The sequence below is a fragment of the Lontra canadensis genome, unplaced genomic scaffold, assembly GCF_010015895.1.
Source record: "Lontra canadensis isolate GAN:19392208 unplaced genomic scaffold, GSC_riverotter_1.0 scaffold75, whole genome shotgun sequence".
Lineage (NCBI taxonomy): Eukaryota > Metazoa > Chordata > Mammalia > Carnivora > Mustelidae > Lontra > Lontra canadensis.
Genome location: NW_022631069.1, coordinates 8,113,237 through 8,138,744, shown reverse-complemented (window position 1 = coordinate 8,138,744; position 25,508 = coordinate 8,113,237). Strand labels below are relative to the sequence as shown.

The 25,508-nt window shown below is 47.6% G+C and overlaps 3 protein-coding genes across 5 annotated transcripts; 1 reads left to right on the top strand and 2 right to left on the bottom strand.

Moving 5' to 3' along the window:
• The first annotated feature begins 1,706 nt into the window (after nt 1–1,706).
• On the top strand, nt 1,707–6,431 carry CUNH1orf162 (chromosome unknown C1orf162 homolog). The gene is made up of 7 exons (XM_032881456.1): nt 1,707–1,815; nt 3,778–3,853; nt 4,649–4,715; nt 5,190–5,284; nt 5,557–5,624; nt 6,026–6,130; nt 6,237–6,431. The coding sequence occupies exons 2-7, from the start codon at nt 3,817–3,819 to the stop codon at nt 6,297–6,299; spliced, it is 435 nt and encodes a 144-aa protein (XP_032737347.1). The 5' UTR covers nt 1,707–1,815; nt 3,778–3,816; the 3' UTR covers nt 6,300–6,431.
• A 2,452-nt stretch (nt 6,432–8,883) lies between these two features.
• Nucleotides 8,884–15,353, bottom strand: TMIGD3 (transmembrane and immunoglobulin domain containing 3). Of its 2 annotated transcripts, none has more exons than XM_032881454.1 (6): nt 14,883–14,958; nt 13,391–13,738; nt 11,833–11,899; nt 11,209–11,309; nt 10,637–10,698; nt 8,884–9,188 (listed from the first exon to the last, which is right to left on the bottom strand). In XM_032881454.1, the coding sequence occupies exons 1-6, from the start codon at nt 14,929–14,931 to the stop codon at nt 9,177–9,179; spliced, it is 639 nt and encodes a 212-aa protein (XP_032737345.1). In that variant the 5' UTR covers nt 14,932–14,958; the 3' UTR covers nt 8,884–9,176. The 2 variants fall into 2 exon arrangements, with proteins under 2 accessions (XP_032737345.1, XP_032737346.1); XM_032881455.1 differs by lacking the exon at nt 14,883–14,958 and adding an exon at nt 15,264–15,353 and having other exon boundaries at nt 8,886–9,188.
• On the bottom strand, nt 15,322–24,955 carry ADORA3 (adenosine A3 receptor). Of its 2 annotated transcripts, none has more exons than XM_032881453.1 (2): nt 23,956–24,687; nt 15,322–15,373 (listed from the first exon to the last, which is right to left on the bottom strand). In XM_032881453.1, exons 1-2 carry the CDS (start codon nt 24,303–24,305, stop codon nt 15,331–15,333), a joined length of 393 nt encoding a protein of 130 aa, XP_032737344.1. In that variant the 5' UTR covers nt 24,306–24,687; the 3' UTR covers nt 15,322–15,330. The 2 variants fall into 2 exon arrangements, with proteins under 2 accessions (XP_032737344.1, XP_032737343.1); XM_032881452.1 differs by lacking the exon at nt 15,322–15,373 and adding an exon at nt 21,326–22,437 and having other exon boundaries at nt 23,956–24,955.
• Between the last annotated feature and the right edge of the window lie 553 nt (nt 24,956–25,508).

Here is a 25,508-nt window from a genome sequence, read left to right as displayed (position 1 = left end):
CCCTCTGTCCAAAACCCAACCATGCTCCAGACCCCCAGCTCTGGGTCCACCAGCATGCAGCCTTGCCTGATTTCACCAGCTCTACAAGCTCTGCCAGCTCTTCCTTTTCCCTTGCCTGTTGAGTTGCTCTGCCCTCTGCCTGAAACTGTCTTTCTGGGGCTCTCTGCCTGCCTAGCTTTTCCCCATCCTCTGGTTCTCAGTGTCTGCTCCTTGGACAGACCATCCCTGCTCATCCATCTCATCTAAAGACCTCCCACCATTTAATCTGCTTCTGTCCCTCATGGCCCTTAACATAATCTGTAATGTCTGTTGTTTTCTTGTTTTTGATTTCTCTTCTCAATTAGACAATAGGCCCCATGAGAAAATTTTCTGCTTTGTTCTCTGAAATATCCATACACCTAATTCACACACAGTTTATTTAGCAAGTGTATGTATTAATATTTTAAATCCTTTTTTCAAATTTTAGAATGTTTCTTGTTTTCAAATACCACATAAAAAAATAACATGCCTTTCTTGATTAAGAGATCCAGAGAGAGTAATTCCAAGTTAAAGGTGTTTTTTCTCTATTTCAATAGTTTCTTTTAGTTGCTGAGAGAATAATCTGATGAGGATTATCCAATCTGTTCCTCTGATAACTTTGGCCTCATAAGAATTCTTGCTTTATTTTCCATTAACTCCATAAATTACAAATTCTTTTGTAAAAAGAATAATAATTTCAGGGATTATTTTCTTTTGTCACACTTCTTGAATCCTTAAATATCAGATTTCACTCTCAAGGTTTTCTTACAGAGCCAAACACAAAACACAGTGGAGTGATCAGAACTTCTATGGTGTTCTTAGAAATTACTGTGCTCCAAATTTCTTAAATATCTGTGAATATGTAATAGTGAATCTTTCATAAATTCTCTTTTGGATAATATTTCTAAATCCATATGTTTATTTTTCTAAATTCTAAATTCATCCTCCCTTTACTTTTTACTATTTCTTTTAAGATGCAGAGTACTTTATTAATATTATTTTATGGATAAATGTTTACAAAGAAATGACTCACCTTAACTCTAAAGGGATTGCCCATAACTCTTTTTTTTTTAAGATTTTATTTATTTATCTTGAGAGAGAGAGAGAGAGAGAGAGCCAGAACATGAGCTGGGAGGAGGGTCAGAGGGAGAGGGAGAGAGAATATCCAGCAGACTCCTTGCTGAGCACAGAGCCCCACACGGGCTCAATCTCATGACCCTGAGAACATGACCTGAGTCGAAACCAAGAGTCAGATGCTTAACTGATTGAGCCACTCAGGCACCCTCAGTGATCTCCATAACTCCTAGCACACTTCATGTCTGCCCAGCTAGTACCTTACACTTGATTCTGCTTGACCCTGCTCTTTGTCCCTCCTTATCAACCTCATCTCTCTGGTTAGAACAAGTGATATTTGAAGGTGCTTGATGACAATGATAATGCCATATTGCTGGGAACTCCACCTTATCTCGCATGGTAGTTAAGTGCTAAATTAGAAATACACTTGTCTTAACCTCCATGTTCTAGTGTTCATGTGTCAAAAGATATAAGAGAAGCTGTTCATGGGATTAAAAAATATATGGTGTTATAAAAATAATTAAAACATATATATATAATGTTGGGCTCAAAGGGGAAGTCTGACCTCAAGTTTAGACAAGATCTTTGCAACACACAGCTTGATGGGGTAGTAGCAGTAAATCATGATTTCGTCATCTCTGAGAAGTAGGAGTAGTCACGGAAGCAAGTGAAAAGTTCAGTCTTAGACAACGGGCATCTTATGACCGGACTTTTTCTGAGAAGGTAAATGCATTTACCCCATGCTTTTAATCTAGATGAAATAATTATTCATGCAAGGGAAATGTCATCTAATTTCCAGTGGTTTCTATCTCTTTTTTTTTCTCTTTAACTTTATTTGGTGGGGAAAGGGTTGTATTTGAGTGGCTGCACGTAGCTAGTGGATTTTGTGGCAATTGCTAAGAGTCTCCCAGTACTGGACAAAATGTGCAAAAGTATATATAGTGCTGTTTCTATTTTAATTTATGCTCTGTCAAATGTTTGGGGCATTGTTTTCAAATGGAAATGTGTTTCCTGCATTTCTTGGTCTGGATCTGTAAGTATTTATTTTCCTGCTGCTCTGTGTGATGGTTTTGTCTTTCAATATGGGGTGGCCCCCAAAATTTTAAAGGTGGCTGTGGTAGCATTTCTTTGGGATGGTTGTAAACTCAGAGCCACTTATTTGAAGGTTAAGACTTTACAGAAACCTACAATCCTCTTATCTCCTATGTCCCCAGTGGTGAAGTTTAATATAAATTCATAGCATAAGATCATGCTCTTTTTAGGGCCAACACATATTTCAATATTTAAAAAAATAGTCTCTATTTTATGGTGCTCTACAAAGAGCACTGTTGACTTTTAAATTAGAAAAGGAGCAAAAATGCTAGAAAAATTGTTACCACTGATGATTCTGCTGTAGATGATGGGCTTCCTAGTCTTGTGTCTCAGAATTCTCACCAGATTTCCCTGTCAGCACTTTACCTTACATTATGTTATTTGGTCAAGTCTAATGTACTTATTATTATTGCTGTTGTAAGTGGTACATGGTGATTAGTTCTCCTTCTCCCGACCCTCCCCATGTCCAAGGACTTGGAAATTGATTCACTTTTGAAAGCTGAGTAAATAAACACAAATAATAGATGACATTTATTATCTAAATAAATTACCTTAAAATACAGCAGGTATAGACAGAGCCAAAAATTCTTATCATGGGTGTGCCTAAATATGAAGTCAAACTGTGGTTTCCTAAATTGTCTTTGTTTTTTTACTTAAATAAAAGTGGAGACCATTTTTATCAGCAAAGAAACTGGTTAAGTGAGCTATAGTACATAGCTATAACTGAAACACTTATGGTCACTAAAAATGCTTATAGAAAGTTTTGAATGGCATGGGAGGGATGTTTATGACAAAGAAAAAACTTAAAAACAACAACAGAAAAGGAGATATGAAGTCTCAACTAGCTTTTAGGAAATGCATGGAAGATTAACTAAAAAGAAATACTCCAAAATTATTAATATAATAATTGATAGTAGGATTTCAGGTGATTCTACTCTGCTGCTCTTAGGTACTTTACACTTTTTAGTACAAATAAATAAAAGGGAAAATACAGAAAACTTAATGTAAAAAGTAGAACCGTAGCCTAGATAAGGACACTGACACTCTTGAAAAGATAATACTTGAACAGAATAAAAATTCTGAAACAGCCTAGAGGAAGGGCCTTCACGAGAAAGTGGGTCAAAGCTTACCCAGCTGCCAGGGAGGAGTGAAGCAAATACATTAGACCTCTATGACATTCAGTATTAAAATCATCCACTTATCTTCTCCCATACTCAGTTCAATTCAATGTTTGCCAAGCAAAACTGTGGTTTTAAATGGCTCTCCCATGTGTTCTGATAGAATGCACTGGTGACACCAACATGTTCCTTAGGTCATTTCAGTTTATACATCAGTCTCCTGTGAGTTAGTTGGTATGAGTCAGTTCTGGGCCAATCAGTCAATTCTGATTGAATTTTAGCCCTGCTAAAATCAGATTTCTAGACCTTCAAAGCTGAGAACTGTTTGCTGAGGTATAATAACCACACCATGTAAAGTCCATGACCACTGTCCTCACTAGAACACCCACCATGATTAGCCTCTCTCTCATGGATACTGCTCTGGTATTAAAATCGCAGCCTCAGAGTTCACCTCTCTGCTACCTTTCCTTTCTAGCTTTCAAAGAGGAACATTTTTTATTCTCAGGAAGACAGCATGGGAGGATGGAGTTCCAAACCTGAACCCAAAAATGGTAAGTCCAGGGCAGAAACCATTACCTCCCTCACTACTGAGTTAACATGGACTGGATTAACCAGTAACTATACTGAAGAGCTGAATGGGACAACATTTCTAAGGTTGGAAGAATCAAATTTTACCCAATGCCAAGAAAAGTGTCAAGGGGAACCAGGGAGAACAGTCTATCCTCCCAAGTTGAGTAAAGGGTGTCTGTGTGCTCAGTACAAGACCAGCTGGGTAGCTTAGGGCAACGCAGTTCACTTCCCTTACTGGCCCCCTATTTATGGCACTGGCCTTGGGAGAACTCACTGTGGCTGCCTTTGACTAGTCACTGTTAAAAACCACCCTGCAAACAAAGGAACCACTAAAAAAAGGCAGCAGTTTCCAAGGTCAAGTTCCCCAAAACTTTGGGAAATGCTAGTTTTGGGTTTTGCTTTTGGTTCTCTACTCCCTGGCCTTGACATTGTCTGCTTATGTCCGAGGAAGCACATTTCCCTGGGGTCCATTAAATCTTGGAGGGAGGGACAGGAGATGTGTTTATTTGTCAAAGGGGCACACGGGGCTGCAGAAAAATGAGGCTCCTCTTTCATGGGTGTAGCTGTTTGTTTTTTAAGTTTTTAAGTGAAAGCTCTACTTTTGTTAAAGGATCCAGGACATGAAACACCGTTCTCTCCTTTTACAGAGTGGGACTCTCCATTGTGTATGTCCCCTGGTGACTGAGGATAGGGTGGGGCACCTGGAGACTTAATTTAAGCTGGAAAGATTCATGAGATGTGGCAGATGCACTAAGCCCCTTCTCATTCTCTCACAGACAAACCAAGTTTCAGCACAACAGCTCCGACAATTGCCTCCAGACCCTGCTCCCAGGAGCCCACCAAGTAAGCGAGCCATTCTCCCACCCATTTCATCTTGCACTACATGGCATTGGATTTTGTGCTGACAGCCCTGCCTGATGGGACTTAGGAGGGAGGGCTGGGGAAAAGGGACCAGAAACAGTTGAAAAAAATGAATCGGTTTTTTATATTTAGAGTGTGGTTCTTAACCCGGAGTGCCCCAGGGAGGGAGATCCCTCAGGAGATCCATGAATCCCCTCAGCTCATCAACAAACGGTGTGTACAGGCGGGCTTGTGAAGATTTTTGAGGGGGACAAGAGCTCACGATTTGCACTGAGGTTTCAGAGAGTTCTGGAACCCCAAAGCAGAAAGTTGAAAAGCAGTGGGTAAAAGTCACCTAGCCAGCATGAAAGCTATTTTAGGGATCGACCCACAGGCAGGAATGGTGACCCTCTGGCCTTTAGCAGAGGCCTTCAGAAAGCCCAGTGGGTCATCTGCTCCCTTTCTTTGCCAAAACAGCATACAGCATTTGGTCTTGGCCTTTTTTGTGGGGGTCCTGCTAACACTGCTGCTGCTGGTCCTTGTCTTCCTCATCGTGAAGACCTACAGAAAATGTAAGTGGTCTCTGAGAGATGGGACAGCTCTTCTGGCTCTGACATTGAGAATTAAGTCTCGGTGTTAGCTCTGAGGAGGAGTAAAACCTTGGTAGCTCACCCTCTCCACAGACTGGGGAACTGATACCCTTGGCTTCTGTCTCTGCCCTCCCTACCCCTCCACTTTTGCCACCTCCAACACCCACCTCGCCCCCCAGCCTGCAGAGAGGCTTCCCATTCCTCCACGCCCCACTGGTGAGACTTGTTCCTCTCTTTCCTGGCCCCTGTGGCAGGCCACTCCAGTCCCTGGGCCCAGGATCCTCCCTTGGATGGTCACTCCAGCCGTGATCCTCCGGCCAAGGTAAGAGGATCACTCTCTTTTGGGGACCCTGGGCACGTGCATCTTCTGATCTCTTTGATCCTCTATGACCACAGCCTCCAAGTGGCTTCTACAGAGACCATGGCTTTTAATTTTTTATTATTATTTTTTCTAAAAAACTGTTTCCTTTTTTTTTTTAAAGATTTTATTTATTTATTTGACAGACAGAGATCACAAGTAGGCAGAGAGGGGGGGGGGAAGCAAGCTCCCCGCAGAGCAGAGAGCCCATGTGGGGCTCCATCCCAGGACCCTGGGATCATGACCTGAGCTGAAGGCAGAGGCTTTAACCCACTGAGCCACCCAGGCCCCTGAGACCCTGGCTTTTAAAGAGACACTGCCCTCCAAACTGAACTCAGTCGTTCCTCCTCCTTCTTCCTCTGCAGCTTTCATCTCCGGAGGAAGCACTTACCTATGCTAGTGTAGCTTTCAAAACCTTGGAAGAAAAGAGTGAACACCTGACTGAGAAACGTTCTGCACCCTTGGACACGGTTGTCTATGCTCCAGTCAAAGGGACAGACTCCCCCTACCTTTCCAGTGAGGCTTGATGCCGGTCCCTTACACTCGGCTTTATCTTTATTCATCACTTTCCCTTAGGACAAATTCTGGACCACAGCATGGTCTGGTTGGAGCTGTTTGGGTGGGATCTGGAAATGTTAGCTGGCGGTTTTGAAGACCGAGGGGGAGTGCTGCTCTTGTCCTGAGAAGACACTGCCAGCACTCCTGCTTGGACGGACAGCCTCTTAGCCCTTTGAGGGCTGAGACGGCCTCCCTGGTCCTCTTCCAGAGTGAGATGGCAGGTGTGTGTGGGTGTGTGTGTGTGTGTGTGTGTGTGTGCATGTGCACCTGTATTTGTCCGTATCTAGTCTCTGAAAGAAAACACCGTTAACTGGTCTCCATTGACTGCCCCTGGCCAAGGGAGCTTGGTAACTGAGGGACTGAGGGGCAGGGAGGGGAAGGAGGTATTGTCCCTTAAAAGCCCTTTTGTAACTTTTGAAGTCCTCCACTTCCCTTGTTGAGGATCTTCAGGGGACCCGGTACCTGGTGCTCCCATCCCCACCTGGATTCTGAACCAACTGAGAAGTACTGTCTTCATCACACATTTGGCGCTGGAGAACATGGCATGTATGTGGCTGCAGAGAAGGGGACAATCCCCTCCCCTTCCCTCCCACCTCTGAACCAGTGGCTCAGCTGTGCCCGGGAGTCACAGAAGAGGTCATGTGTACTTTGAAAGCTGCACGCAGAAGGTTAAAAAAGGAAGAGGAAGGGAAGAGCAGGTTCACCCAGATTCTGACCCATGGACTCCCATCAGACGGGTCACCCCTCCGATGGGACATCCTTGAGGAGTGTTACCTTACTGGGGCTTAGTCTATAGCCAAGGAAGCGGCAGTGGGAGAAAAGAAGCCTCCCCAAATCTCTCTGAGATAGCACATCAGGCAGTATGTTTAAAGACTGATATTGGGAAATTCAAGTTCAAAGAGATCAAATAATGTAGCCAGTCTCTCCCATTGAAGAGGTGGCAGAGCAACACTTGTATCCAGTCCTCTGACTTGCAGTCCCCTGGGTCTTGCCTCCAGGCCACGCTGCCCCACCCAGAGCAGGCAGAGTGGCAAAGAAACTAGCAAGGGCAAGTCCGGTGACCCGATCCGGAAAAGCTCCTGAGAGCTGGTTTTTGAGAAGATGGCGGAAGGGTGGGTCCAGTGTGGGAGTGAATGGACCAAGGAGAAAGACAGTTTGGGGATGTGGTCTTGTGAAGAGGCCACAGCACAGCAGAGTGGCCACCCCAGGAGGGCAGCAGAGGCTCTTCTGTCGGTGGTTGGGGAAGTGCCTCTCTAGCTTTCACCTGACAGCAAACAACACTACCGACCTTGAAGCTAGAAGTCTGGTCAGCTTTCCAGTTGAGACCCAGGGCTTGTCCCACAGTTCTCAGAGAAGGACGCATTATCCTAGGACCATCTACTTGGACATGAAGAATCATATTAATTACCCTCCCTTTCTTTTCTTGAAGCTTCCTATTTTTAACAGCAGAACCCTACTCTTACAAAGTTTTAGGTTTTGTCTGCCTCCCATGAAAACTGGTGTGCCCCTAGTCCTGCTGGAGGGTGAAATGAGTAGTTAAATAATTGACCATAGATATAAAAGGTCTTTGCCAGGGAAGGGAAGAAGAAAAGTCTCTGGAACCCTCATTCGTGGAATTAGAACAAACCTGTAGAATTGTGAGGGGGAACTGGTTCTCTAGGTACAGGAATATAAATCCTGCATGACAACCATGGATGTCTTCATGTGTCGTGGAAGATTGACGCCTGCTCTCTTGCCTTGGGCAGGAGCATGGCCTCACGGAGCCGAGACCGGATCACTGTTTGTAGAACCGGTGGACTTGTGCTTTAGTACAAGGCCACAGAGAGGGACTGGAGTTGTTCAGTGGCTGAGGAAAAAGGTAGCACTTTTGATGTTCTTGAATCGGAGACTCTGGGAGGTAGGGGGACTAGCCACAGGAAATAGGGAGATGGCAGGAATGGTATGGTCTCCTCGCCCCTGCCCCTTCCCATCAGGCTATTGAGTAGCTCTGAGTTCCCTACCAATGGAGGGGTTAGAATAGAAGCTGAAGGGACTGTGTTCATGAAAGACACTGTGAGAGTTTAAACATTGTAGAACAGGCATGGAATTGGGTCAAGAGCCAATCTCTCTGCCCCCTGCCCCCCCCCCCCCCGCAATGACCCCCGGGCTGCCTAGCATCCTGAGTGCTGAGACTGGATGGCACCCTCGCTACAAGACACCAGAAGAGCAGGGATTTTATGAGGGCAGCAGAGGCAGTGATGGGGAGCTCCTGGAACTCTCTGAAATAGCAGGGAAGACTTCACATGGGGACAGAAGGTGCAGACATGCAGGTGGCTCTGGCATTTTGGACAGTACAGCCTCCCTTGTACCCACAGCTCCCAATGCCTCCCTCGGTCTTGATTTGTGCTTCCTGATGTGACTGAATATTTCACTCACCACACCTTGGTTTCTCACTGATCCAGAGCGGCCTCCATTCAGTCCACAGACAATGTCCCAGAGAGGACAATCTTTCCCCCAAGAAAACCTGACACCTGCTGGTTTGGCTGATACCCCTTCTTCTGATAGCAGGTAATACCAATGCAGAAATAAATATCGCAATATTGTACTTGAAACTTTTCTGGAAACACACTTCCAGGGATATCCCAGGAGAAGTTAGTCATACCTGAGAGTCCATTCAACACCAGTCAGGAGTTTATTGGCGAACCAAGAAAACACAAGTGATCTCCTGCGCCCCTGAGCCAGGTTTTGCCCCTTTTCTTCACCTGCGACTGCTGTTCTCAGCTAGCAGCAAGCGATCACTGGCAAGTCAGAGGGTCCTGCAGTACACCTGAGAGATCACAATCGGTCCCCACAAGGTGGGGGTCGGTTGTCATGACAACTCTATTGTAGCATCACTTAATTCATAAACTAAATAAATCTTCAGTCACATCTGTTCAGCATGAGCCATTTTCTGTGGAGTCAGGACACAGGAGGAGGGCTTCAGTGACTTGTCTATTTTGTGGGGAAGAGAAAAAGGAAATCGAGTTGAGATCTGTTGCCTTCCTCTGCTGCGTGTTTCTGCCATAGAAGTTGCAAACTCTCTCGTGGTGGCTTTATGGGGACTAAACACCGTAGTTTGTTCTCAGGGCAGAAATCAGCTGTCATTACCTGAAAGCCCTTTGGTCAGTCAATAGGGAAGCTTGGCACATGGGGCTTCCATTCACCTCTCACCAAGCTTTGGTGATTTAATGCCACTGGACCCCTGCAGAGCCCAGGAACATCAAAGCCAGATGGGTCTTTGATTCCAGCTGCCATGTTCCAATTGCCTGAGTGTGAGGAAGCAGGCCACGGCTAACACAGGTCACACAACTCCTTGCTCAAACGGAGTAGGGTTGGATTCTCTTGCCTCAATTTCCACCACTCTGTGTGCCTTTCCTGTCAAGTATCTATGCTGACAATTTTCATCTGCGTGATGGTTCGTCTCCTTCCCACTCTGTTCTATGAAGCCAGATGCCATTTCTTTTTCTTGCCTTTGTATCCCCAACACCTAGCATGGTCCCCGTGCATTGAAAGAAGAGTGAATGTATGACTAAAAACTCCTGGGGAATATGAGAATGGGGTCCTCAATCTATAGCAGAAAATGGGCCCAGGGAAGTGAAAAGTTACCCAAGATCATGCCTTGAAGAAGTGACACTGGGTTTTTGCAAAAACCTACAGTATAATTGTGTCCTGAAGGGAGGGGTCTTGGGCACAACTACCTTCCCCATCTCCACCAGTTCCCAAAGCTCTTAGAGAACAAAAGGGAGCCAGGCCTTTGATTTCTTAGGGCTCCTGCTCTGCCATGGGGCCAAATTATCACAGGGAGAGTATGAGACCTCTCAGTCTTAGCTTTGAATTCCAGATTCCTCCAGTTCTACCCCGTGTTTCAGTAGCAGGTGCTTCCAGGTGTGTGTGTGTGTGTGTGTGTGTGTGTGTGTGTGTGTGTGTGTATACGCACGTGTGTGTGTGTGTGTGTGTGTGTATGCACATGTTTACTCTCATTCTCTGAAGCATTGTTTCCTGCACTTCCAGACCCAGAGGAGGGGGGAGCCTGCTTGTAACTATGTATACAGTCCCTCTGTGGTCCAACGTACTTCTGTGACTTCTGAGCATAAAAAAAGGGGAAAAAAGCCCTACTAGCCAAACAGTGACACTTGCATGTGGTGTTCTTCCTATCCTGTGTTTCCTTGAGAGGTTAGAAGAACCACCACATGGTGGTCTTGAGGATTTTGGTTTCTCTGATGCTGCCCCAAAGGAAAGGTGAACAAAAATAAAGAGAGAGAGAGAGAGAAAGGGAAGGTGGGCAGATCCACATAGTCCCTGCTGAACAAAATTCCTATCCTCTGGTTAGGAAAGGGGATCCCTAAAGATCAGGTAACTGTGGGGCCCAGGGCGCAGGATGAGCCATGGAGGGAACTTACCAGAGGTGTGGGGATCACAAAAGAAGCTTGACTGGTTTTCTGGCTTCTAGCGAGGATTTTACCTGTAATACCCAAGGGCAGAAGGAGGCACAAAGCTTAAGGGCCCTTCCTCTGGTGACTGAAGACCAAAGCTGAGGCCCGTGGGCCTGTCGTCTCCATTTCCGGACCTTCTCAAGGAGACTTTTCTATGTCTACTTACCCACGGGCCCCAGAGATCCTTTGACAGTCCCCCCAGGTGAACAAAAGTTTCAAGCAAAGAGTAAGTCTATCTCCCAAATGTTGTATGCTGGGGAGGCAGGTGACCTTCCACACACTGGGACCTACGGTGTGGTCATCTCAAGGTCTCCCTCCTCCCTAGTCTAAGTGGTCCCACTTACCATGGCCGCCATACCCTCTCTGTCACCTCTCATGGGGCCTTGGTCACCATGAAGCAGAATCTCCCCCAGCCCATGGCTGGCTGCATTGACATCCATGGGTCCAGGCAACAAGAAGAGGGTCACACTCACTCATTTGAAAGCTACTCCTTGGCCCCTTTCATTTTGCTTAATCCCCACCCCCCAGTGACTACTTACCCCTTCTACTCCTTTGGCTTCTCCTTCTTTTGGACAAATGACTGATTATAAAGATGGCCCCCAAGCCTGTGATCAGTATGCAGATGATGAGAATGGACATCCTGGAAGGAGTCACAGACCAACAGAATTCATGTTGCTCGAATTCGGTTCTCTGCCCAGGATCCCCTCTCCTGGGATCTGCTCCATCCTCCACCCCCACCCAGTTCCAGGAGCTCTGCCACCATGTCCCTTCAGAGTGCTCCTGTCCCCCAGCCCAAGCCTGATCGGACCTGGGCTGGTGGGCAGACAAAGCAGGTCTGAGCCCCTTCCTCAGAGACTAACAGACTTGGAGCAGGCAGAACCAAGACTGGCTGGTCTCTTGAGCAGGGGAGACATAAGCTCAGGAGCTAGAAATGGCCAAAATGAAACAGAAAAGAGCAGTGCAGGGAGAGAGGTGGCAAGCACACGTGATAGCAGCAGATCAGAGACTGAGAAAATGTCCCAAAGATGCTCTGGACCATTTCTGAGGGCGCCATGTCCTGCCTTTCACATGTGAGACACTGCTCTCTCCTTAGGACAGATCTTTCTCCACGCTGTGTCACCCTTGCCTGCCTCCCGCCACCCGCATAGCCCGTTTGTCTTCACCTGGAGCGATCAACCTTGTGGACCACTCTGGATGCCTTGCAGCTTCTGGTCTTGTTGCCTGACAGGCCTGCATCAGAAAGAATGTGCTGAGGGTCTAGTGAGCCAGTCCCCAGACCTGCCCTTGCCTTCTGCATCTCTGGGTCTCTGGTTGTTATTCCCTCAACCCTCAGAGACTGAGTGTTCCGAACAGATGCTGGCCCAAGCTGAGGCACCCTAAGTGTGCCCTGCATGGGGCAGAGAGTGGAGGGAACAAGTAGGGGCTGACATCCAGCCCACACTCTGCTTGCCAAGCCATATACCACCAGTCACTGGGTTCCTTGCACCTGGAGATGGGACCCTCTTTCCAGATTTGCACAAAAGCCCTGTGTGGACTGGAAGTGGCCCATGATTAGAGAGTCCCAGGCTGAAGCCTATGGGAGGGGACACCAGAGGCACAAGAGGGCCAGTCCAATCCTTAAGGAAGGAGCCAATAGGTGACATCATTGCCACACTGTGCTCCTGACAGCCACCAAAACCCGATGGGAAAAGCTCTGCCATGGCCACCCACATTGCCTTCCCTGGCAAATCTAGTTGGGGAGGTTGTGGGGGCTTAAAACTAAGGAGACATTTAGGTGAGGCCTCTTTCATCCCGAGCCTAACTATACAGTAGAAACACACTAGGTGTGAGGATGTCACCCATTGAATAAGATACTTGTTAGACAAAGGAGTAGTTGCTCACGTGTGAGCAAAACCCTCTCTCCAGCACCAGAAGCCTTCCTACAGCTTTCCTGAAGTTCTTGGTTTGTTTTCCTAATGGCATTGTGCTCTGGGCTATGATAGAAAGACCTCCCTCCTAGAAACGGAAAGAACTGAGAAGACACAGAGGGAAAAAAGAGAAAGGCTGGTGCTTTCCTTAAGCTCTTTGCCGAGACAGAGGCTTTTTCATGTAGGAAAGAGACTTTGAACAACTGACAGAAGAATTTTGGTGAGCATCTGGAGAACTCAGCCCTGGCCCAAAAGACTGGTTGACTGGCTTGGACAGACCTTCCCCTACATGCTCCAGTCCAACTTGCACCCACCCAGCAGCCTCCATGTAAACTGTACTCCTGACCCGTTTGGCCATGATCTTCATCACCATTTCTGAGGGGGCTCATCCGGGTACTTGGGTCATTTTTCATAGCCTCACTTGCCTCTCAAGAAATGGAGCTTCAAGATTCTAGACCTACAAGGCTGGCTATGGAGCACAGATGTGTAATATCAACCTTTGAGCCTTTCCTGGCCAGCAGCACAAAGCCCTTCCACTTATTAGCTGCCATGAGCCTCTCCCAAATCCCATGGGCCAGATCGCTGTGAGGGAAGGGAGCTTCCAAGAGGACCTCAGAGCCCACACACCCTCTTCTTCCCTGAATTCCAAGCTAATCCCCAACAATCAGCAACCACCCAACTTCGGAAGGAAGGAGAGACCAGGTTACCCCCAAAGAACCTAGGGGGAGCCTGACTTGGTTCTCCCTGGCCTCAGCGAGTAGTTACCACATATAATGCACACGCATTACTGTGGGTTATCCCTGACTGGACTTACCTTTCCCAGACCAGAGATCACTGGCCAGGCCTCCTGTGCTATCAGTCACCACCAGCTCGGTAGAATCCATGTCGTCCCTGGCAAAGGCCCGCTGGATGCCGCACCAGTACCAGCCCGCATCCTCCTTGGTCAGGCAGGACACAGTGATGATGAGCTGGCTTCCCGTGTCCCTTAGGGCCACACGGTCCGTACTGTTGGGCGTGAAGGCGATGATGGTGCAGTAGTCCCGGAAGTAGCCTCGGCACCAAAATTTGGGGTGGTCCTTATAGTGGGCATTGTAGCTGCAGGTGGCAGAAGTTGTGTCCAGCACAAAGCTCTCCTTGACCTTTTCGTCCATGACCATAGCATCTGTGAAAACACACACAGGCAAGCGTGCGCCCATGCGTGCCCATGACACACATGCATCATTGTTCCTTTAAACATGTTGCAGCCCCTGCCATCCATCCCCCAGAAAAATCAGTTAAAGCACAGGAAGCTGATTTTTTTTTCTGCCTGTCTTGGGTTAGTGACTATTAGGGGCCAAATAGGGTCCCCCTAAAATTCGTATGTTGAGGTGTTAGCCTCCTGCACCTCAGAATATGACTGTATTTGGGGATTGAGCCTTTTAAGAGGTAATTGAGTTACAGTGGGGTCATTAGAAAGGGCCTAAGGCCACCTGCCTGGTGTCCTTATGAGAAAGGAGCTTAGGATACACACAACAGGCCGAGGGACAGTCATGTGGGACACAACAAGAAAGCCAAGGAGAGTGGCCTCAGAAGAAACCAGACCTGCCTTCACCTTGATCTCGGACTTCCAGCCTCCGGAAATGGAAAGAAATAAATCTCTGTCATTCAAGCCAGCCAGTCTGTGGTGCTGGCTCTGGCAGGCCTGACAGCTACTACCACAACCCTAGGCAAGTCTTGTGGCCTGGCCCGAGGGGTCCCCCTCTGCACGGATATAGGCAGCCTCTCACCACTGCCTGGCAGGGGGCTTGAAGAACCCGAGGCTCACTGTGAACACATCCTGTGCCCCTAGCCCCCTACTCAACTGAGGCCCCCTCAAAACCTGAGAAGGTTCGGAGGCTTCTGCCGGCCGCACAGTGCTGAGAGCAGAGGGAGTCAGGTTCTGTTCTTAGGAGCTCAGAACTTTCCATTTCCTCTGTGCAAGGCCTACAGGGGCAGCACCGTCCTGTCAGGATGTTGTGTAGTGAGGAAGTCATGCACACCACATCCCCCTTGACCATGGCTGGGGAAGCATCTGAACAAGGAGCAGAGATGGGCAGCAGGGCCCCCCATCTCCCAGCCTTCCAGAGGTGGGTTAGGTCCCCACAAGCGCTGCCTGGGACCTGCCTGCATGGCAGGTTCACGTCCCCCATATGAACTGATATGATATTTTATTCTCCTATCCACCCCACCAAGTAGATGGGGTGATGCTCACTCTACAGGCCTTGGTGGGGACCCAAGGAGAGGCACAGCAGCCGTCAAGGTCACCAGGTTAGTCCCCAGGGTCTCACCTCCGGGCTCGGGCACAGGCAGACAGCAGAAAGTCCCGGCCTTATCCATCTGCACACTCTTTGGCGAAGGGGAAGGGACTGGGAAGGGGAACTTAATACCGAGAGAATACGGAGCCCACATTTTAGCTGAGGTTTTCAAATTTCTTGCAACCCTCCTTTTAAAAATTGTTTTCCCTCCCCTCACTACCCTCCTATCAGAGCTAAGAACAAGGATGAATTTGAACAGGATCTCTTTTCTCCTCCTTTCATTTTCCTATCCCATTCCTGCCGGGGTTCGAGCTACTGAGCCGGCACTCCAAGTAGGAGAGGAGAAGGAAAGGCAAGGAAATGCAAGGTGTTTGGGAAGTTTGGAGGCTAGAGATGTTCCTTCCCCTGTCTTACCTGAAAAGACAGTCAAGAAGAGCAGAATGAAGAACCCCATGACTGGAAGGAAGTGAACAGCCTTCAACTAGAATGACAAACCATGCCCAGGGGTCTCAGGAATCCTGGATCTGATTAAGGGAAATTGAGATCTTTGAGCTTCAAGTGGGTTTCTCCTGTTTGAAGAGACCAGGCCAAAGGAAACAACCAGTCAATCCAAGCAGTGCTGCAATGTATAGCTATCCAAGTTGTGCACTGCACAAGCATACCTCATCAGAGAGAAGCCATTTGTGGAAATAAACTTATTTATATAATAATATAGGCAACAGAAAAAATTGTGAGCTTCCTGGCACTCCCAAAATAGCAGTGGAGATTCCCCTTCTGGATAAATGCACCCTGGTGCAACAAAGCCTTGTACCCACTTGGAAGAGCACAAGCACACTCATCAGCGTTTACACACATCCACGTGTGCAACTGTGCCTGTCCTGCCAATGGACCAGGTGATAATGCTAACTTCCCCGACTCCCAGGTGAACACTGAAGCCTCCCTCGTGGAATGTGATTGGGGGTGAAATGTGAAGTTGTTAGGAACAGATGCATCTGGCATCTGGAGCATGGAGCCATGTACACGTGGGTGTTTGGGTGTCGTCATTCACAGCTGTTGCGTCCAGACCTCTTGAGAGCTTCCCGGGGCAGAGCTGGGACAAATCAAGGAGATCTGTCTCTGCAGCAAGAGAAGCTTCTCTTGGTTCCTGCTGGGGCTCAAGGCCTGACCACTGATTGTGAAAGTCTGAATTACAGAACCACCCCTCCAGTGAATTTAGGCTGAACACTACTTATCACCCCCCACCCCAGAGATAGCCCTCCCCGTCAAAGGCCGGGCATGGATGTGTGTCCAGGTTGTTCAGTAACACATGTGGTCCAGCAGCGGGCCTGTTTCCCTTGACTGTTTTACCTGTGCCTCGTTGACTCCTCTCAAACCTCTGTGAGTTCAACAGATAAACTGCAAGGTTGGGAAAAGGGGCGGGCGGAGGAGAAGGGAGGAAGGAGGAATCTGCTGATTACAAGGGGCTTAGGAAAAGAATGACAAATTGCAGTATATGGAACATATTTGAATCCTCACCAAAGGTCTAGACAGTGGCTAGTTGATGATATTAAGAGATTGTTAAGTTCTTTTCAGATGTGATAATGACATTATCAAGAGCCAGTTTCTGAGGGGCGCCTGGGTAGCTCAGTCAGCTGAGTGTCCAACTCTTGGTTCCAGCTCAGGTCATGATCTCAGAGTTTTGAGGTCGAGCCCCGCATTGGGCTCCACACTCAGTGCGGAGTCTGCTTGAGATTCTTTCCCCCTCCCTCTCCCCCACTACTCACTCTCTCTCAAACAAATAAACAAATAAAATCTTTTTTAGAAGGCTGGTGGAACTATGAGTTCCTTTAAAAAATAAATAAATAAAATAAATAAATAAAAAATAACCAACCTCGAAGATGGCTCCTGGCACTCATGCTATTATTCAGTCCCCTCCTAAACTGAATCAGGGCTGGCCTGTGTGATCAAGAAAATCAATAAAAACTGGGGTGTCTGGGTGGCTTAGTCAGTCGGGCACCTGGTTCTTAATTTTGGCTTGGATCATGGTCTCAGGGTGCTGAGATTGAGCCCTGTGTTGGGCTCCATGTTCCGTGCAAAGTCCACATGTTCCTCTCCCTCCCCTCTCTTGCTTTCTTTCTCTCAAATAAATAAGTAAACAGGTAAAACCTTTAAAAAAAAAATAAATCAGGGGCGCCTGAGAGGCTCAGTGGGTTAAGCCTCTGCCTTCGGCTCAGATCATGATCTCAGGGTCCTGGGATCGAGCCCTGCATTGGGCTCCCTGCTCAGCGGGGAGCCTGCTTCCTCCTTTCCCTCTGCCTGCCTCTCTGCCTACTTGTGAGCTCTCTGTCAAATAAATAAATAAAATCTTTTTAAAAAAATTTTTAAAAATCAATAAAAAACACATAGCAACTGATCATTCATACAGACACTGTGGTTGTATTTTTAAAAATCACTTATCTCTAAGTCAAGCAGAGAGAGTCAATTATCATATGGTTTCACTTATTTGTGGAGCATAACAAACAGCATGGAGGACAAGGGGAGTTAAAGAGGAGAAGGGAGTTGAGGGAAATTGGAAGGGGAGGTGAACCATGAGAGACTATGGACTCTGAAAAACAATGTGAGGGTTTTGAAGGGGCGGGGGGTGGGAGGTTGGGGGAACCAGGTGGTGGGTATTGGGGAGGGCACAGATTGCATGCAGCACTGGGTGTGGTGCAAAAACAATGAATACTGTTACGCTGAAAATAAATTTAAAAAATTTTTAAAAATCACTTATCTCTGAGAAAGCCACATCCAAACGGACGCTGGGAAAGGCTTGGAGATAGCACCATGAAACCGAAGAAAGTAGCAACCCAAGGAGAAATGGATTGGGCACCGATATCAGTAAAGTGCCCAACTCATGAAAAGGTAACATTGTCAAGCAAACGAGAGGCCCAGAGTTACGGAGAAGGAGTCATGTGCCCGCTAGCATTCTGAGTATTCCCTGGTGCTCTTTGTTCTATTGCTGCTTCATCAGGATAGAATTAAGTTTCACTCCTTAGATGTATAACTTAAGATGATGAGTGGATAATAAGAATAAGCCAAGTGATGGGGCGCCTGGCTGGCTCAGTGGGTTAAAGCTTCTGCCTTCGGCTCGGGTCATGATCCCAGGGTCCTGGGATGGAGCCCCACATCAGGCTCTCTGCTCCGCGGGGAGCCTGCTTCCTCCTCTCTCTCTTTCTGCCTCTCTGCCTACTTGTGATCTCTGTCTGTCAAGTAAATAAATAAAATCTTTTAAAAAAAAGAATAAGCCAAGTGATCATTTAAAAAATACCTTTCATAAATAAAAGCTGAAATGTTTGCAGATGAAATAATTTGATATCCAAAATGTCAAGATAATCAGGGTGCGGCAGGTGGGGAGGGACACAAATGGAACAACGTGGGCTGTAAGTTGATCGCTACTGAAGCAGGATAATAGATATCCGAGGGGTCATTATTCTGGCCTCTTCACTTTTGTGTGCCTGAACTTTTCCATCATAAATAGGAAAAAAACCAAACCAAACAACACTCAAGTATGACAAGGTTCAGTCCTGGGAACTTGCCTGGGTTCATACGGCTAGTACAACAGGCTGACCTGATGCTAAGTCTTCCACAATAGTAATGACCCGGCAAAAGTTCAGAGACGTCAGACTTCACAAGGGGACGGGGCATACACCGTGTCATCTGAGCAGTCAGGGCAATGCGCAGCTGTCTTCCCATTCGCACAATACCCAGCACGGCCTCTAAGCGCAGAGTGTCTCTAGAAAATGTACATCTGGTTGTAAAAAACTGAATGTACCCATGGACAATGGCCAGACCATCTATAAAAATAGAGCTCTGCACAGAATTTCTGACCCAGGAAACCAGCATCTTATCTACAGTAACTGGCCGGGGCAGCCAGCCTGCCAGAAATCAGATTTGTAGGAAATCAGACCATAATCTCCAGCAAAAGTCCAGAACACCAAATGGTAATCCCTGTGACAATCAACCCCAAGTAGCTAGTAATAATGGACAGCTTGCCAAATTTTTGTCCTGCTTCCACCTTGGGACCAACCAGAGAAAGCCGGATATGCTCTCCTAACCCATCCCACAGGCTGACCCCCTTCCACGAGCCCTCCAGAAGCTTCCCCAGCCACCAGCCTCCAGCCAGAGCCCGGCGGAGCCTCCCTGTGACCCCCAGAAAGCTGCCCCCACTCCTCTGCCTGACTTCGAGTCCCTGCCAAAATGCAAGTGGCCATCACCCGCTCTCTTTCCATCGCAAGCTTGGCAGTAGCCTTCGCTCTTTCTCACTTGGTCTTCATTTACCCACAGTAGACTTTGGTTAAAAAAAAAAATTAAGTCTATAAACTCAACATCTGCTTTTGTTCCAGTGAATTCATAGAGAGGAAGAGGAAGCAAACTTCAGTTTTGTCTGGGTATAATCTTTTCCCCTTCTTCCTGGAGCACAAAAATCCTGCAGCCACCCTCAGCTGCTCTGTGGAAGGGAGCTAGCCAGGAGATGGGCTCCGGGAGGCTGCAGGGATGCTAATCTCTGAGCCTGAAACTCTGGAGTGGAGCTCGGCCACTTCTACCAGAGCTCCTCACGGGGAGTCTTGGTTCATCTTTCCTGAGTCCACTCCAAAAGGCCTTCTCGCGTTAAGGTTTTCTTCTGGGCTGGTGGAACCTCTTAGCTCAGGATGTTCTCATTTGACCAAAACAAAATTTAAAAAAATAATACAACTCCCTGCAAACCCCCAGTGGGTTTGCTAAGCAGTGGCCTTCAGAAAGAAAGAGAGAAGGGGGAGAATGAGGACAAAAGGAGAAGAGAGGGGAAAACAGGTTTTTTCTGAGACTCAGAGACTATGGTTCATCTTATGACACCGAATGACACAGGACAGACTGCTGTTTCGTTTTGAGGGAATTGGTCCCTTTAATGGCGGTTTCCTTAAAGAGCAGGTGCTAAGTGTTGCTATAGCAACCAGCAGAGATTGCTTGTAAACTATGAAGTGCTTCTGTTTGGGACGAAAAAATGAAAGCACTTCCCTCAAGGATCCAACTGGGCAAAGATGCCTTCTGGGCTGAAGCACACACCAGGGTCACCAGAAGCCTCACAGTAGACCCAGGGCATCATCCAAAAGGGGAATTTTAACTAAGCACAAAAATGAATTCGGGGTTTGGGGGGGAAGCCTTAAATCAAACAACAGGATGCCATTAAGGAAAAGAAATTGTGGTTTGGGGTCCACGCTTGGATTTTTAGAGAGCAAAGATCCCCAAATGTTGAAGGGGAGACTGACGAGATGAAAGTCGCCTCCCACACTTCCAGGGACAGTGAAGACCAGTCCTGGTAGTTCACCTTTAAGATACGATTGTGAGCAGTGCAGGGAAGTGGGCAGGTCGGCAAGCAACTCAGCTTGGCATTAGTAGGAAAGTAGATTTAAGTCTTCAAACTTCCCAGATAGTGTTCATTCTTCCTGGGGTGACAGGGCGGGGGGCGGGGTAGAAGTGAGGAACTTCACTGAAATGAAATGTAATGTGAACTAGATAAATACGATTATCGGGCTCTGGCCTAAGATTGCCGTCAGGATAAACTTTCAGAAGTGGCTAAGAATTACTTTAAAAAAAAATCTGAAGTACATTTACCCTCTTTGAAGTGGTTTAATTGAAATCCCCATCTTGTTGCTCTCATTAGGCTCAAACATTCATTGTTTGGGGAGAGTCCGAAGTTGCAAATTTGGATGTAAATTATGTAAACTATGAAGTGCTTCTGATGTCCCCTTGAATCTTCGGAGCCATATCCAGTGCTGAAAGTGTGTGACTGGGACTCTGTCCCCGCCTGGTGTCTGGATTAATGAGACATCCGTGACAGTACCTAGGGCAACCTTCCCCCCAAGATCCAGGAGTCCTTGAGCACACAAATCATTGTTGGATCCATGCATCTGGTAATTGTCCATTAGGTGAACTCGAGAGCTTGGCCTTTGGACAAGTGACAAGTCCTTCTTCGTGCCTGAGAATAGGTGGTGAGGAGTTTGGGTTCTCCCGAAAGGTAGGGCTGAGTTTAAATCTCGGCTTTATACTTTACTTGTTAACTGTGTGACTATAGACAAGTTACTTAACCTCTCTGTGCCTCCATTTTCCTTCTGCAAAATGGACAGGACAATAATCGTGGCATCGACCTCAGAGATGGTCAGGATCAGAAGAGCTCATGTCTGGAAAGTGCTTAGCACATAGACAGCACTCCACAAATAGTAGCTATCCCGTGTCTCTTTTCTGCCTCTTTTGATCCTTCTCTTAACAATAGACAAACAACTCATGAAGTTGGCAAATGCTCCTATCAGCCCAGGAAGAAGGAGTAGGATGTTCTAGGGCAAGGGGTGAGAGGCCCAGAGTTCAAACAGATGAACATGGTGTGGTTCCCAGTGGCAAGCAGCTTGAGTGCCAAGAGCAGCCAGCTGGGTCTGTGAACCCCAAATGACCTTGACCCTCAGCAAAGAGTTACACGACAGTTAGTGGTCATCTTTTATTCACTCAAACACAATTACAGGTGAACTCAGCAGTTTCAGTGCCCTTTTGTGACACTCTGTCCCTGCCATCTCCCCGGCCTCTGCTGGTGTGGTTTCTCTGCCGGGTGCCACGAAGAGTGGAACTGAGTCACCACCACACCCATGTCCAGTGGGACCAGGAACTTTCATCACTAAGTCAACAAGGCATCCTTCAGATTCCATGACTTCTCCTGTTTGGGGAGGAGGAACCACAGGTAGTAGTGACCATAGAACATTCTCCTCAAGTCAGGCTTCGAGAACATTGAATTAGAGAAGAAAGACAGGAAAACAATTGGATTACAGGAAGGGATGTTAGGGGAGGTACAGTTGGAGGCAGTCAGTCAAATGCTTCCCACCTCAGTAGAAGGAATTAAGGACATGAAAGGCCGTGGCTCAGGTGGATAGGTCCTCAAGTATTTACTGACGTTGAATCCGAAGGTCAATGGAGAGAAGAGTCATCTTTCCCGGATAACTACTCAGAAGTCTGATCAGTGCTTGGGTCCAAGGCTGAGGACTGGCAGATCATACAGGTTTTGAGGATCAAAAGATAGGTCTCCTTGAACTTCTTTATTTTATAAGCATAGACAATAGGGTTCATCATGGAGTTAGCATGGGAGAGCAGAATGCCCAAATACAGAAAGATTTGTGGCACCTCACCATGAAAGTAGGTGATACAGTTGATAATAGACAAAGGCAGCCAGGACAAAGCAAATAAGAAGAGAACCAGAAACAAAGACTTGGCCGTCTTGAACTCCCGTCCGTAAAATGCACCTGTCTCTTTGGAGCTCGAAAAGTTCTGATTGAGTTTATTCCGGATGACATAGAATATGTCAAGGTAGATGGCACACATGACAATCAGGGGGATTAAAATCCAAGTGAAGAAGCTGAAGTAGACCATGTAGTCCATCCTCATGACAGAACTGAACTGGCAGGAAAGGAAGGTGACATTTTGGTCATACTCTGAGGTCAGTTTCATGTTCCAGCCAAACATGGGCGTCAGTCCCACCAGGAAAGACACCAGCCAGCAAAGGCCCAGGGCCAACCATATTCTTCTTTGAGTGGTGACCCTCCTGTATCTGTTTGAATGGAAGAGAATGGATGAGTTCCCAGTAGGAATTGCTTACGGAGGGAGCGGGGCGATGAGGGTAGAGAAAGCTGGTGTTCCAGCAAACTTCTCTGGGGGACTTTTTAAAGGAAATATGATGTCGAATGGCTTAGACATATGTTGCCACACTCACGGCACCCTTCCAGCCTGAGAATTCTTCAGTTCGTGGAAGGTAAGAGTTTTCTAAGTCTCTTGGGATCACCTACCCAAGATGCTCTCAGAGCACGTTTCCAGCCACGCGCTGTCTTGTTTTTGTTGGGCTGCTGGGCTGCAGGCCATGAGTTCAACTCTTGCCTTTCCTGCGCTGCCCTCCACCTGTGCCTGCCCCTGCTTCTCTATTTGCTCCAGCACCCCACTTATTGCTCAATATATGGGGGTCTGTGGAGGTGTGGAATTGAGGCTGAAGTGTTTCCAGGACCTCAAATGACTCCTCCAAAGAGAGGCACCATTCCTCCTCCCGCCAACCTTCCCAGCAACATCCCTCACAGACTACAAGAAGGAAACTGATTTTGTTATGTACTGACAGTGTACTCAGACTTTATCTCAGTCACATTTCACAACAAACCGAAGCTAGTTTTATAATAATCCCCATGTCCTTGCTGGTGACTGGCTGAGGATTACAGTAGTGACAGCTACCATGGAGTGAGCACAGACTGGGCGCAGCCTTTTTTCTAAAAGCCTTATATGTATGAACTGTGGGATTTTATGAGGAAGGGGCAATTATTGTCCCCACTTTATAGGTGAAAAAAAGAAACAGGCAGGTGACCCGGACAAGCTTAAAGCAGCAGAGGTAAAATGGAAATGAGGTTAAGTCCGAGTTTAGAGTATCTTAACTGCTGTGGAAAGACGAGGAACCAAATCCACAAAAGTCACTTGCCTCAGCTCAGACCTCAAGATCTGGGCTTTGAGCCCGGGCTTTTTAGTATCAAAAGCTTGTCTGTAGCTTCCTCTCCACATCTCTTCCCCAAGAGGAGAGAGGCGGCTTACAAGCCAACTGCCGTTCAGGACACCTGGGGACTAAGATGTCTCCATTTGGCAGTCTGTTCTGTTCACATCATCCCAGGAACGGTTGCTACTACTTTCGGCAATGGAGGACTTTTCTTGGTCCCCTCCTCAACTTGGAAGAGGAAGCAAAGTTAAAGTAACTTTAAAATAACCTACATCTGCAAAGAACAGAACCATATTCACATCTCCTGTTCTTCTCTGTTTGCTCCTTATTTTAGCTAGTAAGTTGCTTTCATTTCTAAAACTCATGAACATTTATTTTACTAATTAAAGATGCATCAAGCTAGAGACGCTAAGAAAAAAAAAAAAATAAAGACGCATCATGCTTTCCTCATCTTTAGCTGTTCTCCAGTCCCAGCTCACACACCAAATGGTGCAAAGAGGCTTAGTGCCCTCTTTCAAGCTCAGAGGCCAGACTGGATTTGCTTTCACTGAAGCAGCCCCATGTCCCAGCCCCTCACTGCCCCACGCTGCCACCTCCTACCTGACTGTGAGCTTGACCCGCAGGTATCGGTCCACAGCAATGGCTAGCAGGGACATGATGGAAGCGTGCGTGAAGATCAGCAGCAGGCAGGTCATGAAAAGGCAGTTATAAAAGTGGATGGTGATGCCCAGGCTGATGACAATGGCCAAAGGCATGACCAGCACCCCAACGGCGATGTCAGCCAGGGCCAGGGAGACAATGAAATAGAAGGTGGTGGTCTGCAGGCTGGGGTTCAGCTTGACCACCCAGATGACCAGCACGTTGCCCACGATGGCACAGAGCCCGATGAGAATCTCCATGGTTATGTAGGTGACGTTGGCCATCAACAGGGCAGTGCTATTGACAGCCATCTTGCCCTCCCCGAGGCGACTCCCAAGCAACAGGCGAGTGGACGGGATCCGTGTGGCCCGGTGAGCCTAGCTCTCTCCGGGCATCTTGCTAGAGGTCCAGGGGCAGCTGCGACAGTCTGAACATCACGACTCACTCATTCCTTCTTTTCTCTGGTGGAACACTCCCTGGGAGACCCCTGCTTTTCTTAGAGAGAGCCCATCCAGGGGCAATCACTTTGTGCCCCTTTGTGGGCCACACATCCCTGGGCTATCGGAAGCGTGGAGAACAGTTCGATGTGGGTTGAATCTGAAAGTGCCGCTTCTCTTAGTTCCCCAGACAGACACGCTCGAGGCCTCTGCCTCCTGCCCCCAGAGGGCCACTCGAGCTCCATCGAGATAAGCAACACTCTTCAGGGCTGTTTCAGGAAGTGAAATGGGCCAAGAGGAAGCACAGACCAGGAACGCTCAGCAAGAAGATGGAAAGAGCAGACCAGGGGGTGTGAGCGGCGCGGAGAAGGCTCAGAATTCGTTCACTCAGGGACCAGATGGGAGTGTAGCTCTGCAGGGCAGGGCAGTAGAAGCACAGGCTCGACAATTCTGGCTTTCTGCTAGTATAGCAGAAAGATCGCGTGACAAGGAGGCAAACAGAAGCCACAGCAAGAAATAGAATTCGGTGGCAGTCTTAGCCAGAATTTATGGTTTCTTTGCGCATGCTACAGATTGAATGATTGTGTCCCCCCGCCCCTCCCCGCCTCACACACACACTCCAAATCGACAGGTTGAGATCTGAGCCTCAAAGTGACGGTATTAGGAGATGGGGTCTTTGGAAGATGCCTGGGTCATGAGGATGGAACCCTCACGCATGAGATTAGTGTCTCATAAGAGACACCCCACAGACCTCCTTCACCCCTTCAGCCATTCATGAACCAAGGAGCTGACTCTTGCCAGACACCAGATCTACCAGTACCTTGATCGTGGGCTTTCCAGACTCCAGAACTGAAAATTTCTATGGCTTGTAAGCCACCCAGTCTTTGGTGTTCTGTTACAGTAGCCTGGACAGAATAAAACAGTGCAAAGCAGCAAGCCCTGGGAATTGGGCAGCATGGATTGACTCTTGGTCAGACACAGCTGGGACCCAGCTTTTGCATCAAAGATCCTTTGACAAAGGAACAAGCTAAGATCCCCTGCTTAGAAGGGCAGAAAATTCAGCACCTCCCGGAAGCA

Coding starts and splice junctions, on each gene's coding strand:
- CUNH1orf162 (XM_032881456.1), top strand. CDS start 3,817: ATGGGAGGATGGAGTTCCAAACCTGAACCCAAAAATG. Junction 4,716..5,189: donor TGCTCCCAGGAGCCCACCAA/GTAAGCGAGCCA, acceptor TTGCCAAAACAG/CATACAGCATTTGGTCTTGG. Junction 6,131..6,236: donor GTTCTGCACCCTTGGACACG/GTTGTCTATGCT, acceptor ACTTTCCCTTAG/GACAAATTCTGGACCACAGC.
- TMIGD3 (XM_032881454.1), bottom strand. CDS start 14,931: ATGGATAAGGCCGGGACTTTCTGCTGTCTGCCTGTGCCCGAGCCCGGA. Junction 13,739..14,882: donor GCCTGTGCCCGAGCCCGGAG/GTGAGACCCTGG, acceptor GTGTTTTCACAG/ATGCTATGGTCATGGACGAA. Junction 10,699..11,208: donor AAGCCAAAGGAGTAGAAGGG/GTAAGTAGTCAC, acceptor TGGGTATTACAG/GTAAAATCCTCGCTAGAAGC.
- ADORA3 (XM_032881452.1), bottom strand. CDS start 24,305: ATGGCTGTCAATAGCACTGCCCTGTTGATGGCCAACGTCACCTACATA. Junction 22,438..23,955: donor CGGGTCAAGCTCACAGTCAG/GTAGGAGGTGGC, acceptor CCATTCAAACAG/ATACAGGAGGGTCACCACTC.